The sequence below is a fragment of the Agelaius phoeniceus genome, chromosome 3 (genome assembly GCF_051311805.1).
Source record: "Agelaius phoeniceus isolate bAgePho1 chromosome 3, bAgePho1.hap1, whole genome shotgun sequence".
Lineage (NCBI taxonomy): Eukaryota > Metazoa > Chordata > Aves > Passeriformes > Icteridae > Agelaius > Agelaius phoeniceus.
The window spans coordinates 7,118,827-7,133,096 of record NC_135267.1 but is presented as its reverse complement, the minus strand read 5'-3'; the positions used below and the strand labels follow the sequence as shown (position 1 = coordinate 7,133,096).

Below are 14,270 nucleotides of genomic sequence, written 5' to 3'. Positions count from 1 at the left end.
CCTCCAGCTCCTTCAGCCATTCTTATTAGACTTGTGCTCCAGATCTTCCACCAGCTCAATTGTCCCCTTCTAGACATGATCCAGCCCCTCAATGTCCTTGGTGTAGTGAGGGGTCCAAAACTGATCCTGAAACACAGGATTTGAGGTGTGGCATCACCAGTGTTGAGTACAGGGGGACAGTCACTGCTTTGGTCCTGCTGGCCACACTGTTGCTGGTACAGGCCAGGATGCCATTGGCCTTTTTGGCCACCTGGGCACAGCTGGCTCATGTGTAACTGCTGTTGACCAGCACCCCCAGGTCTTTTTCTGCCAAGCAGCTTTTCAGCCACCCTTCCCCAATCCTGAAGCACTGCTTGGGAATGTTGTGACCTGGCACTTTCCCATGTTGAACCTCATCCCATTGGCCTTGGTCCATTGATCCAGATCCCCCTGTAAAGATTTCCTATCCTTCAGCAGATCACCCAGCTTCTCCCACCCAGATTCTTGTCATCTGCAAAACAGCTGAGGGAGCACTCAAATCCCCTCATCCAAATCATTAATATTAAGGTATTAAACAGAATTTAGCCCCAGTACTGAGCCCTTGGAAGTACCACGTGTGACCAGCCACAAGCAAAGGGTTTACTGAGTGGTGTGAATATGGGGCAAGCAATGTATGAAACATTCAGCTACAGACAGTAATGAAACTAAAGCACCTTGCTTGTTTCTTGGAGCCATGTGTCTGCAATGAAACTATACCAATTTGGGCCAGTTTATATTAGCTTGGCATCTCCCTTTAAAGGGAACAATGATCTTGTTCCTAAAGTAAGCATATTGTCTTGTTCTTTACTGTTCAGAAATGTTCTGGGGGTTTCATGTCTTACTTTTGTCCTTCCACCCCTCTACTTTTAGATGGCTTCTTTATGAAGAACCTGGTTTCCAGGGAGTCCCTTTGATGTTGGAGCCTGGTGAATATCCTAATTTATTATTCTGGGAGAAGAAGGAAGCCTACATTAGGTCCATGAGACCCTTGAAAATGGTAAACTACTGGTATTACTTAAAAGTTAAATGACCTATGTTTATGTGTTAGAAATAATGTATTAGGGTGGTTAGATTTTTCAAGACTTACAAAAATGTAACTCTCTTAAAAAACCTAAAATTTTTAGTCTGTAAAATTCTTGAATTTACAACATTTGATTGCATTCATCTTGGCCATTAATCTACCGTTTATTTTCACTTGCACTCTTTAAGGAATATTTCACCTCAGTCCTTGACTTTTTGCAGAGAACTGATGACTCTTAGAGACATCTACATGTTGTCTAAGTCATGAAAAGCTTAATTTTTCTTCTTTTTCTTTTAACAGGGTGGTCGCAAAGTTGAATTCAGTGGGGAACCAAAGGTAAAAGTCAGTATGTGTTGATTGTCCAAAGCTATTTTACAGCACATGAACTACACGTGGGTAGATAAGTATGCTTTGATTGGATACTGATGCTTTACTGGGTAGCCCTTTTTTATGTGACCACACCATGAAAATACAACTTCTGTTAGATTTCTGCATCCATCACATGCATAAATGACAGTATTAACAGCAATCCAGATGATGCAGATGGGCAATCAATGCTCAAGCCCTCACATTGCATCTCTAGTGGAAAGGCCTCTTGTAGAGGAGAGATCCCACTAGTTGGTTTTATAATTTTGCATTCTCCCTCTATGTGCCTATGCTAAAGAAATTGTCTGTTGTCAGAATTCATCATCCTCCCTGCAATTTTTCTTTTCCTTCATTTCTACTCCAGATAATTGTTTACGAGAAGCCTTTCTTTGAAGGAAAGCATGTGGAAATAGAATCAGAAGTCTTTATGCTTGATGACAAGGAATCAGAAGACAAGACAAGACTTCCACTTACATCAGTGGGATCCATGAAAGTACTGGGAGGAGTGTAAGTGTGGAAAAGTGGTATTTACCCTCCAGCTGAGGTAGTAACTCCATAGGCTGGAAGTTGCAGTGGACAAATCCAATCCCTGTTTGTTTTGTTTTTGTAATTTTTGGGTTGAGGTATACACCAGGGTTAAATTTAAAAATATTCACAGCAAAAGAATAAATATTACGTACCTATATCTGCTCCACGAAACCATGGAGTGGCACTTGTGCATTTTCACGTTCATCCTCTGTTGTTTTTGTTGTTCAGCTGGGTTGCTTACGAGAAGCCTGGGTTTGAAGGCCACCAGTACCTGCTGGAAGAAGGAGCGTATCGGGATTGGGCAGACTGGGGTGGCTACGATGAGGAGGTGCAGTCCCTGCGACCAATTGTTGGGGTAAGTTCCAAGAACACACAGTAGGCATCTCCTGAGTGCTCTGAGATGTCACGTGGCACTTTCCTTATGGTGCTCCTCTTTGTTTTAACAGGATTTCACAAGTTCTCATATGATAATGTACAGTGAAAAAGACTTTGGATCAAAGGGTTCCAATATCAACGTGTTAGGTATCATTTCCAATTTGAAAGACACTGGATATGGGCTGAGGACACAGTCTATAAATGTGCTAAGTGGCGTGTAAGTGATATTTTTATTCACTCTTTCATTTTAGATATGCTGGTCTTTATAGAAATTGATGGTGTTTGCAGATGTTTTTCAGGACTCTGACTTCTATGTGGAGTCTTCAGATAAAATTTTCTGCCCTTGACCACAGAATGTGAAAAGTAATGTGTTGGTGAATATGTACAGTAAATCATCTTTCTTCTTCCAATAAGATAAGATGGTCTGAGGAAGCATTGACTTTCTGATACACAGAGTATGAAAGCATGAGATGAGATTTCATCTAGAGAGGAATAGCTTGTTCTTATGATTGCATTTGTTTGAAGCATTTCAACAGCAAAATTGTTATGGAAATAATTTCCACTTTTGAAACTAATTTCCAGGCTTCTTGCATTTGACCAGAGGTAGATTCCTTGCTCTTGTGTTTTAAATAGAGATAACTTTTACTATGCTCACTAATACCTTCTGATACTAGGGAGAGTAACTGTTCTGAAAATTAACATTGCTTTTGCAGTGAATCCTGTAGGTTTAACAGTGCTTTAGTGCTGTGGTGTTGGTGTTTATTGTTTGTTTGGGGTTTTGTTAAACATAGGGTTCCCAAAAGTGTCTATTAGCCCTGGCCATTAACAAACCACCTCTTAGTGCCATGAGTGCTATCACATGCAGTTGATCAGCTGATAGACTTTGCTGTTTGATTAGTCGAGTCCATCAACTGCAGATTGAGTTTCACAGCCTTGCAGACTGTATTAAAGTATTTTGGAAATGCCAACAAGTATTAGCAATCATGTCTGCAAACACACAAAATTAACTGAAGTTCCAGAACTAAAAAAGCATGAAATGTACAGTCTGTCTCCCTGCCTGGTATTCATGCAGGTGACTTGCTGGAAGCTCTGCCTTACCCAGTCACACCCAAAATCTTTCCCTGTGTTATCTGTGCTCTATCTCTGCAAGTTTTGTCTGGATAAAGGTTGCAGAATCAAGCTCAGTGCATTCCAGAGGAATGCTTTTAATTTCTGTATGAATATGGTGTGACAGCAGGTTTTTTTCTGCCTGGTGACCTTTGAAGCCATTGTCCTCTTTTATCTTCTGTAATATGCAAGAGAGATTCCTGGGAAAGAGTCATCTCTGAAGGTTGGGAAACAAATTGTGGGTTACCTATCATGCCCTTCAAGTAGTTGTTCTAGTAAATGTGTCTGTTGCATCTGAGATGGGAATCATACATGAGTTTGAGTATTCTAGTAATTAAGAGTGGCTTTAACACTCTGATGGCAGAGGTGGCTAGAAGTCTTTATGAACAAAACTTGAACTACAGACTCTGCTACCACTTCTGTAATCTCATCTTGTAGACTCCAAAAGATGTAATTTGTAGCAATAAGGTTTTAAAACATTCAGATGCATTGCTCATAACAGGTGGCTAGCACTCAGCTCTTGAGAGTTGTGTACAACCCCTCTGTTTCCAGAGAAGTTGTGAGTGTTTGGGGGTTTTGTGGTGATCTTACTCAATGTTTAAGTGCCAGAAAGCCTGAATGATCTGTGTGAAGTCATGTTTGGCAGTACAGTGCTTTATTTTAAGTATTAACTGTCTGTTCAGGTAGAAGATTTTTTTTATATCTTTCCTTCCAAGAAATCTGTCACAGGGCAATGAATAATCCATTGAGCAATTTCCTGAGCTGTTTAGGTTGTAGTGCAGATGATGACATAGTGAACTATGACAGATTCAATAAAAGCTTGTCATAATATTTCGAAGTAACCTTCCTGGTATTATATTGAAAACACTTAATTAAAATAAGTCAAAAATTTAAGAAGCCCTCTACCTTTCATTGCAATTTTTTAACTACAGATATCTGGGGTAAGCAGTTAGAGCAGTAAGATAACAGATGATCTGTATTTCCCACATAATTAATTTGATTGCTCTGTAATTTAAAGGGTATATCAAAGAAAAGAAAGCCTGACACTGCAGTGCACAGATACTATGGAACGAGTTCTGAGCTCAACTGCAGCTCTGAACTGTATTGCTGGAGACAGACCAGCTCTGCATTGGGGGGTGACTGTTCAATTTTGGGGCAATTCAGCACTAGCTGCATTCAAATTTCTAAATTTCTAAATGTTTCTAAACATGTTTCCAAGCAATATTTTCGTGTCTTTGCTAAATCCATTGTAAAGACATCCTGAAAAATATATCCGAAGGAGATGAGGATTGACTTCTTGAAAAATTAAATGTACTTCTTTAAAAATGAAAATGTTTTGCTCTTGAGCATTTTTTGGAGACTGGCCAAACATAAAATTCAAAAATTATTTTTCTGCCATTAGGGTAGGAGAAAGCAATCCAGGCTGCCTGGAAATAGGAGGGGCCTTTCTTCTTTTAAGTAGGGTTTGAACTTTACTTTCAAACTGGCAGAATTTGAAGTGGCGGAAAATTGAACTATTTACTAGCAGCAGGTAACACCCTTTACAAGTTCAAGCAAGTACTAAAATCAAGTGTTGTACTATTTTGATTTCCCCTCTGCTTAAAAACTCCTTCAAGCTTTTATTTAATAGTGATCAAAATCACAGGAACTGCATGTTTGAAATGTGCCTTTTCTTTATCCATAAACACACCAAACTTTTGCCAGAACTCCTGAAGAAGCTCTTGTCTTTTAGTCGATTTCCTTTGAACTTGCTGGAAGAAATTTCCCAGATTTGTTTATTTTACGTAGTCATCTGTTTACTGTGGTTGTGTTATCAGCCTGGTTTTCCCCTAGTTTTCAAGTAATTAATCCACAATGTAGATGGGGTTGCTGCTAGAGTATGTATGGATAGTGAGTGATATTAAGGAAATAATTAGGTAATGAGTGGTTCACATACAGAAACCAGAAGATAGTAAATTTAACCTAGATGCACTCAGGAAGGTAACATAGTGAAACTGGAGACACAAGGTACAAGAACAAACCTTCACTGGGAGCTGAAAAGGGCAAAGTACCCTTGGTTACTCCACTGGAGAGCACTTCAAACAAAGCTTTAACTTCTCTGTGTAACTGAACTGATGTTCAGAAAAAAATCTTTAGAGGAGTAGTAAAACTAAAGCTTGCAGGTCCCTGGAATACTAAGAATCCCAGTCACAAAGGAGCATGATGAACTCATTTTCTCTCTCCTATAAATACAATTTTATTACCTCATTCTATCTGTTAATATTGTACAAGTCTGCAAGTGCCAGTTAACTTTCTGACCTCCCTCCTAAAGTCAGACAAGGTGAGTCCTGGGCTAACTGAGGGCAAATCTGATTTTTGGTGAGCTACCCATATCTGGATTATTTTCTTGCCTGTACACTCAGACCCTGTTTGGAGCTGCACTTCCTAGATGTCATATGTAGGTGTTTTTGGAGAAAGATTCTCTGTGTGTAATAGTACTAACAATACATAATCAAAGCTTTATGCTACTCCTGGCTTCAGGGGCATGGATGGTGCCCAGGAGGAAAGGTCTCTAGCACCCTCCTGCCAGCAGCCTGGGATGGAGCTGTTGCTCAGCCTCACGAGGGCAGTTTGTGCATCTGGGGGTTACAAAATCTGTTGTGCTAGGAGAGCTCACTCCCCGTGGGGCAGGATGGTTGCTGCCATGCTGCAGAGCAGCCCTTCAGTTTTGTTGTGCCTGGCAGCTGGAGTGTGACTCTCTTGCTCAGCTGTGGAGGCAATATCTTGCTCTCCAGGACTTTCTGTGAAGTCAGAAGTTGGATTAAGGCAGTGCTCCTTCCTAGGGATAATCTTGAGGTCTGGCAGGTTTAGCTGGTACTGAATTCAGCTGCCTGTGCTTGATGATGTTATTACCACTTTCAGCAGCTTACATGGGCTTCTGAATTAAGTGGAGAAGCACAAGTATTTCACCACTAAGCCCTGACTCTAGGAACTGTCTGACTGCATGGGCTGACTTGCATGGAAGAGTGACACTTAATTATTTAAATCCCATTTATTTAAATGTAAACATGTGCAAGTGAGATTCATTGATTACTTCTGCATTCAGGCTGGGGGGAACTAAATAACTGCTATCAAGGGGCTCTTAGGAGGCTGCTGACATGTCTTACAGTTAATTTTATATCAAAAACACTTGTTTGCATAGATCTCAATTCAGTAAAACAACTGTCCACCATAGCTGTATCCTGGCACTTAGCACTGAAAAATCTAATGAATGCCTGCTGAAGAAATTGTTTAAGGAAACCTCATTTTCACTGCTTTTGGTGTGTGTGATATACAGGTATAGACACACCTGAGACATTTGAACTCTCTGCTCAATTTATTTTACATACCAATGTCTCTTTGATGAATTACTCTGAGGTGATTTTGAAATGGACCTTGAAATATGCCGTGAGTAATTAGTGTGTAACAAGTTGGAATAATTGATTATATCTGAGGCAAACCAAGAGACGTGAATAGTGATGTGTGTGATTCACTGTTTGAATGTTTGCCATGGACAAGTAAAACAAAGTTCATACTCTTGGCACATACATGTTGATGCACCTTTATTTCAGTTTGAAGTTATCCCACTTCTTGTATCTGCAGAGACTCTGGCATTTGTACCTGGAATAAAACTGCAGCTTAGTAGAATCCAATTGATCAACTCATATAAATTAATGGGGAATTTTGATGTTGAGAGTTACCTTCCCCTGCAGATTTTAAGATCTGTAGCATTTTACTGCTTTGTGATATGAAATTTTTTGTTAGTGTAGAAACTCAGTAAGTTTCTGAGCCCATTGAAAGTGGATTTTGGCATAACCTAGCATATAGTCATTATGCACTACAGTGGCTAAAATTAAAAGCAAGTTGACTCTGAGTAGAAGTTTTTCTAGTAGAATCAGGAACCAGCAAGATGTCGTGATTCCTGCATAAATATAATGAACCAAACGCAGCTGCTACTGTGGTCTGAATTCATATGGGCACTCAAAAAACAACCAAACAGATAAAAAAAAGAGTTGTAAGTATGGGAAAGCTTGGGAAGTATAGCAGTGAAAAGCAAGTCAAGTTCTGCAGGTTATCACAAAATCAAAGGTAGTATGTCGCTGTCGAGGCGGTCACGACATAAAGCAGAGACCACAAGCAGTCTCAGTTGGCAACACTTTATTATTGAACATGGCTGATTTTTATACACTTTCCAATTGTTTATGCTTCTTCTATCTTTACTATTGGCCACAATAAATCAACATAATACTATTGGTGAGAAGTTATAGTGACTTAACTAACTTTCTAAAAATGCTTCATCCAGCTGCAAAGTTCTTCTATCTTTCTTCTCTCAGTCTCCTTGGTTACAGCCTTGGAGAGAGCTCCTTATCAGTTTCTTCTTAGTTCTCAGCTTCTTCTCACTCCTTTAGCTAACAGGCCTGCTGTTAGCCCCTTCCACAGTAGTATAGATGCAGGAAGTGTCTGGGCTTTCAGTATGGAACCAGGGTCAGAAGAACACTGTAACAGAAGATTTATTGAATGTAGTATACTGTTCTTAGCAAGACTAACTGATAGCAGATATTTAAGATTGGACCTAGAGCAGGAGTAATTGGACATCAGAGAGATATATATAGTGATTTGGTTGCTTTTCCAATACTTCAAGTGTGTATCATGTCAAAAGTTGAAAGTCTTTCAAAAAGGAATATTTTGACTGAGACAGAAGACTTGATGCAGATCTCTGAGTTTGTGGCCTATGTCAAGCATGAGATCCAACTGAGTAGTTGCAGTAACAGCTTTGCATTTAAATACATTGATCTGGTCAAATTTGTGGTGGTTTTGGTGCTTAGCTTTCAAGGATATTCTTCTTGCTGTCTCTGATTCCTAGCAGGGAACAGTCTCCTCTGCTTAGCATATTTGCCTGTTGTTGCAGCTCAGCATCCTGTGGGGTGTGTATTTGCTTAAACACAACTGAGCTGTAGCTACAGGCAACATTAAAAGTCAGTATTGCTACATTTACTGCTCAGATTGCTCTGAAAGTTAGTTTTATTGAAAAGGCTGTATTCTGATATCTGTCTGTTGTTTTGGTTGTTTGGTTTTTTTTGGTTTTTGTTTTTTTTGGGGGGTTTTTTGTGGTTTTTTTTTTTTGTTTGTTTGTTTTTTTTTAAGAGAAGAACTTGACCTTGGTAGAATAATAGAATTGTAAAACATCTTCTTACTGGAAATATTCTTACTGGAGGTAAATTTTAGGATATGTGGCACATGATGTGTCTGAACCTGTGCTTTCCTTTAGCTCATTCACTCTGATTTGTATCAACATCGTGCAAGAAGGTGGTAAAATTTGCATAGGTTTGCACTATCAGATACACTGGTTTGTTTAGGGTTTTAACAGTATCACAGTTTGGCACTTCAGAAACTTTTTATTTGTTCTTACATTAAGACAGTAATGAATGTACATATCTGCATTTTGGTAAAGTAGTGTGACTTCTACCAACCACTCTCCTTTCTCTTTTAGATGGGTGGCTTATGAGAATCCTGAGTTTACAGGGGAGCAGTATATACTGGCTAAAGGGCTGTATCCCAGCATTGAGGCATGGGGGGGAAAGAATTGCAAAATATCTTCAGTTCAACCCATTGTTATGGTAAGGAGCTAATTTTCTACTTGTTTTGCAAGTTTCGCTGAAGTATTTGGAACTCTACTTTTTCTATCAAATTCGGTTTATTTACATTACTTAAATGATAATTAATAGTAAATTTTGTATGATATTTTATCGCTGTTGAAAATATTTTTTCTCTTCTTTCCCCTCAAACCTTTTGCAGGATATTGTTGGAAGCGAAAGGGGTAAAGTCAAGGTAAGATACTTCTCTAAGCATGTGAAGCATACTGTCTAGTGTCTGTAACATGTAAATAAAGAAGTGGCTGTTTGTCCAGGGAAACACTCAGGTGTTTGCATAGATGGCTGACTAGTCAAAGAGTGAAGACTGCACGTGGATGAAGGCTGCTTTCCAAACCTCTTGAGTTTGGCACATTAAGACCCAGGCACATTAAGACCCAGGGAAGGTGGGATTTGATGCACAATTGTCATCAGAACTTTCTTAGGGCACTGGCAATGTCTTGATTCAGCAAGTGAGGTGTTTTGGGGTATCAGTGATTGTTTTATAGAGCTGGAGCCTGCAGCCCTGTATGCAGAGGTGCAGGACCTGGAGTCTCTTGCTGAGGGCTCTACAAACAGATGATGTTTTGGTGAGAGCACTACAGGATAGATGTTGTTCTTGGTACAGCTGACTTAATTCCTTGTGAACCTATTTCTTTGGTTAAGAGTTTTGTTAGTGGTGGTTGCACTTGAAGGGAGTTGTTCCCTCACGAGGGAGTTGTTCCCTCACAAGTACTGCTGAGTTCTGTTTAAAAGTTAATCCCATTTTTTGTCAATAACATAAGGGAAGGAAATGGCAGGGAGAACTTGGTTGTTCAGTGAGTTAATATATTTCTACATTGGACTGTCTCCTTTGTGCAAGTACTAATATGTAGTTTTGGCAGTGAGGCTAATGGGCAGCTTTTTTCATCCTTCTTAATTTCTGAATCTTTTCAAATTTTCAGGTTTGTTCCTGTACAAAGTTATTGTTATTTTTATTTTCATTTCAGTCAAAGTAGTGAGTATATCAGAGCCCTAAACCTAAGGAGACAATTCTTAGCTGTCCTGGTTTGCTACTCCTGATTAGTAGCATGCTTCACTGGAATCTCCTGCATAGGGATAATGCATAAACTATGGGGAATAAAAATCTCAAGGCTGCTTATTTTCAGCTGTGTGCATGAAAAATTATTTGCATCTTTACATTATGTGCCTATTAAGACCCTATCCTAAGGAAGACCTTATCCTAAGGAAACAAAGAAGTCGTGGCTTGCAGCCAACAGACTGCATCCATCGTCAGCGTGCTCCTCTTTGGAGAGCGCTGTACCTGCCCACACTCCTATCTCTATTAAGAGTGAATAAAGCTGGTAGGCATGTTGTAATGGGAATGACTTCTGTGTGATCATGGCTAATTATCCTCTAGCCAAATTAGCAAGTTTGCTGCTTAGAATTTTTTAATTTTTTTATTTTTTAATAAGGGCAAAACACTCTGGGCGATGTATCCTCTCTTATCCTTGGAGCAGAGAAAGGACTAACATGAGACTGTGTCTGTAGCTGTAAAGCCCATCATAAAGCCCATCTATCCTGGGAATATATGCCATACTTCTTGGCATGCTGTCTGAGTCCTTTGCCAGGATTATACACCATTAGTGTTCTGAGAGGCAGGGAGTTTCCATTTACTGTGAAGAGTATGCATTTTGGAGATTAAGCAGATTAGTAATATAAAAGAAATCTTTTTTATGGCCTTTATTAATAAAGTTGTGCCTCTTCTGGTCACTCTTTGGGAATTTAAACATCTTACCCAGCAGATAGACCTAGAAGATATACTTGTTATTGTTGTTTTAATTATTTTGTATGTCACTAAGTGATTTACAGCCAGAAGTAATTTTTGGAGTTGTTACCTTGCTCTCTTGAGCAAGGATTGTAACACTGAAGAGGTGACAAGCATAGGTAACCAAGGAAGGCTGGGTGTTATAAGTATCTTTTTATGTAATTATAGAATTAATGGTAGACATGTAACTGAAGGTAGAAGAATTAATTTCCTTAAATATGTTTATAACTTTTTAAAGGTCCAGTTATTTTCAGAGCCTGAATTCAAGGGTAACTGCCAAATATTTGAAAAAAACACAAGATGTATTGATTCATTTGCTGTGAAGTCTTCAAAAATTTTAGATGGCAGGTAAGTTATATTGAATGAATAATGCAAAATCATTAAAATGGTAGAAGTTTTAGAAAAGCAACCAGCTTTCTAACACATGAGGTGGTTTCATAGATGGGGACTTACAGAGAACAATGCTTTGCTGTTTTCTCATTGATCTTTCAGGCAAAACATTGTAAATAATGCATCTGCATTTTACTGGCGCAGATGTCTTAAGGGAACTTCTTCTCCTTCTTTCTGCAGCTGCATAGTGTATGACCAGGAGGAATTTGCTGGTAACCAGTATGTGTTGGAAGAAGGGATCTATCCTGATCTGACAGCAATGGGTTGTTCACCCCAAGCAGTTCTAAAATCTTTACAGATCATAAATATTGTAAGTAAAACCTATTTGAAATACCATAAAGATAAGGACGGTGATGATACCTCTTTTTGAAACAGTAAAAATTCTAGGGCACACATACAACAGAGGAGGCTTGGGGGTCGTGGGGGGGTTGGTTTGTTTGGTTTGGTTTGGGTCTTTTTCTGTGCAGTAGCAGTTAAATATCCTAGCTGCAGTTAGTCAGGTTTTCTTGACCTCTGTGCTGTTTTTGTAAAGGAGAAGATGTTACAGAAGCAACTGCCTGGGATGCCTATCCTTAATAACAGCTTATAAAAAACTTCTGTACAGAGTCAAGTCTATTTCCCAGTAGGAGAGACCACTTAGAATGGGTTGAGAAGGTGGTAGGACGGTGTGAAAAAATATCTGTACCATGGACCTTGTTTTGGATGCATATTTAAAAAACAGGCCTAATTAAGCAACTTTGCATGTAATACATGTAATTATAAGACACTGTTGTTATCATCAGGACAATGGAATTTGAGTTAATCACAAAATAATGCACCCTTCTAGATAGGTAAAGCAACACCCAATACTATTTGGCAAAATCAGGCCGTGTTGTTATGTGTGGTGGATACAAACTAAACTACATTTACATATTTTGTAACTCATCAGTGGCCAGGAAAGAGTTTACTCAAGCTTATAACCAATGATTATGATGGATCACTTTTGGAATCTGCAAGTATCTTTTAAGATCAAAGTAATTACTAGCAAAATGTGGTCAAGTTTCCAGGAACTTACAGCAACATGAGGAGATGGTACTTGTTTTAAAAAAGGAGTTCTCTTTGAATTTGGCAACTTTATTGCACTCCACTGTAATTTTGGTAACCTGTCAGTGGTGTAGCAGTTGATGAAGGAGAGCTGAAATGTGTCATCCTCTTTCACAGCTCTGGAGAATTTTGATGTACTCTGTAAACAACTGCAGCAAGTAGGTCTGCCTTCTGAACTCTTGGGCTGGCTAGTAGACAGATCTTATTAAAAACAATAGAATTGTTTCTAGCCAAGCTTGATGGGTGATTGCCATGAATTAAAATACATTTCAATAGTTCCTGGCTTTAAAATGCTTGTTTCATTTCAGTAGTTCCTGGGTTTAAAATGTTTGTTTCAAGCTGGAAGGATCAGCTTACTTTTAAATTATTTACTATTTGTGACAGAGACTGATGTGTTAAAACAGAAATGGCAGTTCTGTGCTTCTTTAAGTTCTTTACACTTGTGAAACTTGTTCTAGCCCTATGTTTTATCACACTTCAGACAGCAGCACAGAGCTGCATCTGTCTGCAAATCATGTGCTGCTGCTTCCTTCTTCAGAGGCTCCCTAGCTGCAGAGAAGAGGAGAATGGGTTACTTTGCTCATTGGTTTATTAGCAAACCAGAATAGAAAGAATGATTATTTCTGTCTTACTACTTACATTGTTTATTTTTCATGATTTTCCTAAAGCTTGAGCCTTATTATTTTAGCTCCTGGTTTCACCTGTCAGACATGTTTTGGGACTGTATTTTGGCAGTGCCAATCTTAATTCCTCCCTACCATCTGCCATTTCTATAACTTTCCTCGGGATTTTTCATGACATTTCTATATAAGAAGCACCTTTGCTATTTTAATGTCATGTTACTGTATTTATCTAGTTAAACACCCCTTTTGAAAGGATGATTTTTTAAGTGACCATAAACAAGAGGAAATTAAAGAGATAGTTGATACACTTATAAGTGAAAGCTAAAAGGGCTTTTGTAAATAAGGGAACTTATGAAACTATATTAAGGGCTGTTTATAGACTCAAGGGTATAAGGGTGTTAGATTCCACTATATCTTGGTTGTGCTTGCTTTGCATGTTCCACATAGTTGTGCTGCAGATAGAACCTGGCATTTTTCTTTCTTGAATTTGACACACGTTCTTCTTCCTGAGCATACTATAAAAAACAGCTGTGAATGTGGTTTATACTTGAACAGTCATCTGTAATGAGAAACCCTGTGGAATAACTAAATGGAGATCTGCAGGAACACCAGCTTGGTACAGTGCAGTACAGGGGAAGAACTGACAGAAAATTCATGAGCTGACCTTGCACTTGTCACTGTTTTATATAACAGTATTGCTGCTGAATCAAAAAAATTCCCAGTATAAGGTGTGGCAGAAAATTGGAGGATTTTCTTTTCTATTTCTGTTGTCTTTACAAGAGGATTATTTCTAAAGCATGGCATGAGGCTGAAGGCTGTTGTCTGAGAAGTTGCATGTCTCAGAGGGCAGGTGCCAGTCTCTAAAAGGGCTTAGAGTTCAGAGGCACTGAGATGTCATCAAAGTGTGACTGGTCCCGTTGGGCTCTTCAGCTGTGGTGGTGCATGACAATGTAACTGGTGTTGCCTTTCATGGTGGGGCTGAGCAGACTCTGATGTTGGAGCAAAGGGAAAAGGCCTCTCCCGGAATTCTCCACAGCCTAGCAGCATGTGTGCCATCAGGAAGCAGAGCTCAGCTGCTCTGTGATAAACTGGACTGCTGTGAAGGTAATGGTGACGCTCATGCAACGCCATCATCTGAGCCCTTAAACATCTAAAGGGAGATTAAAGAGGAATTTAAGCACTGTTAGAAATGGGTAGATGGGAGGTCTTGCCTAATAAATTCCCATGGAAGCATGCATATATGAGCTGCCACGCATGCATGGAGCCAGCTCTGCCTTGGAGGGCCTGTTTGCATGCCTGAGGGC

General features: G+C 39.3%; 2 protein-coding genes across 4 annotated transcripts in view; one reads left to right on the top strand and one right to left on the bottom strand.

The window, feature by feature from the left end:
• The window catches only part of CRYBG1 (crystallin beta-gamma domain containing 1), a 97,952-nt gene that overhangs the window by 70,546 nt on the left and 13,136 nt on the right, over positions 1–14,270 (top strand). For both annotated transcript variants that reach the window (XM_077176523.1, XM_077176524.1), the window contains 9 exons: positions 889–1,015; positions 1,340–1,375; positions 1,770–1,912; positions 2,162–2,288; positions 2,380–2,525; positions 8,925–9,051; positions 9,230–9,262; positions 11,109–11,218; positions 11,441–11,570. In XM_077176523.1, the coding sequence (XP_077032638.1) occupies positions 889–1,015; positions 1,340–1,375; positions 1,770–1,912; positions 2,162–2,288; positions 2,380–2,525; positions 8,925–9,051; positions 9,230–9,262; positions 11,109–11,218; positions 11,441–11,570 (979 nt within the window). The remainder of the gene's footprint in view (positions 1–888; positions 1,016–1,339; positions 1,376–1,769; positions 1,913–2,161; positions 2,289–2,379; positions 2,526–8,924; positions 9,052–9,229; positions 9,263–11,108; positions 11,219–11,440; positions 11,571–14,270) is intronic.
• The window catches only part of RTN4IP1 (reticulon 4 interacting protein 1), a 44,149-nt gene continuing 37,462 nt past the window's right edge, over positions 7,584–14,270 (bottom strand). For both annotated transcript variants that reach the window (XM_077176526.1, XM_077176527.1), the window contains one exon: positions 7,584–7,930. In XM_077176526.1, coding sequence (XP_077032641.1) covers positions 7,820–7,930 — 111 coding nt within the window. In that variant the 3' untranslated portion in view covers positions 7,584–7,819. The remainder of the gene's footprint in view (positions 7,931–14,270) is intronic.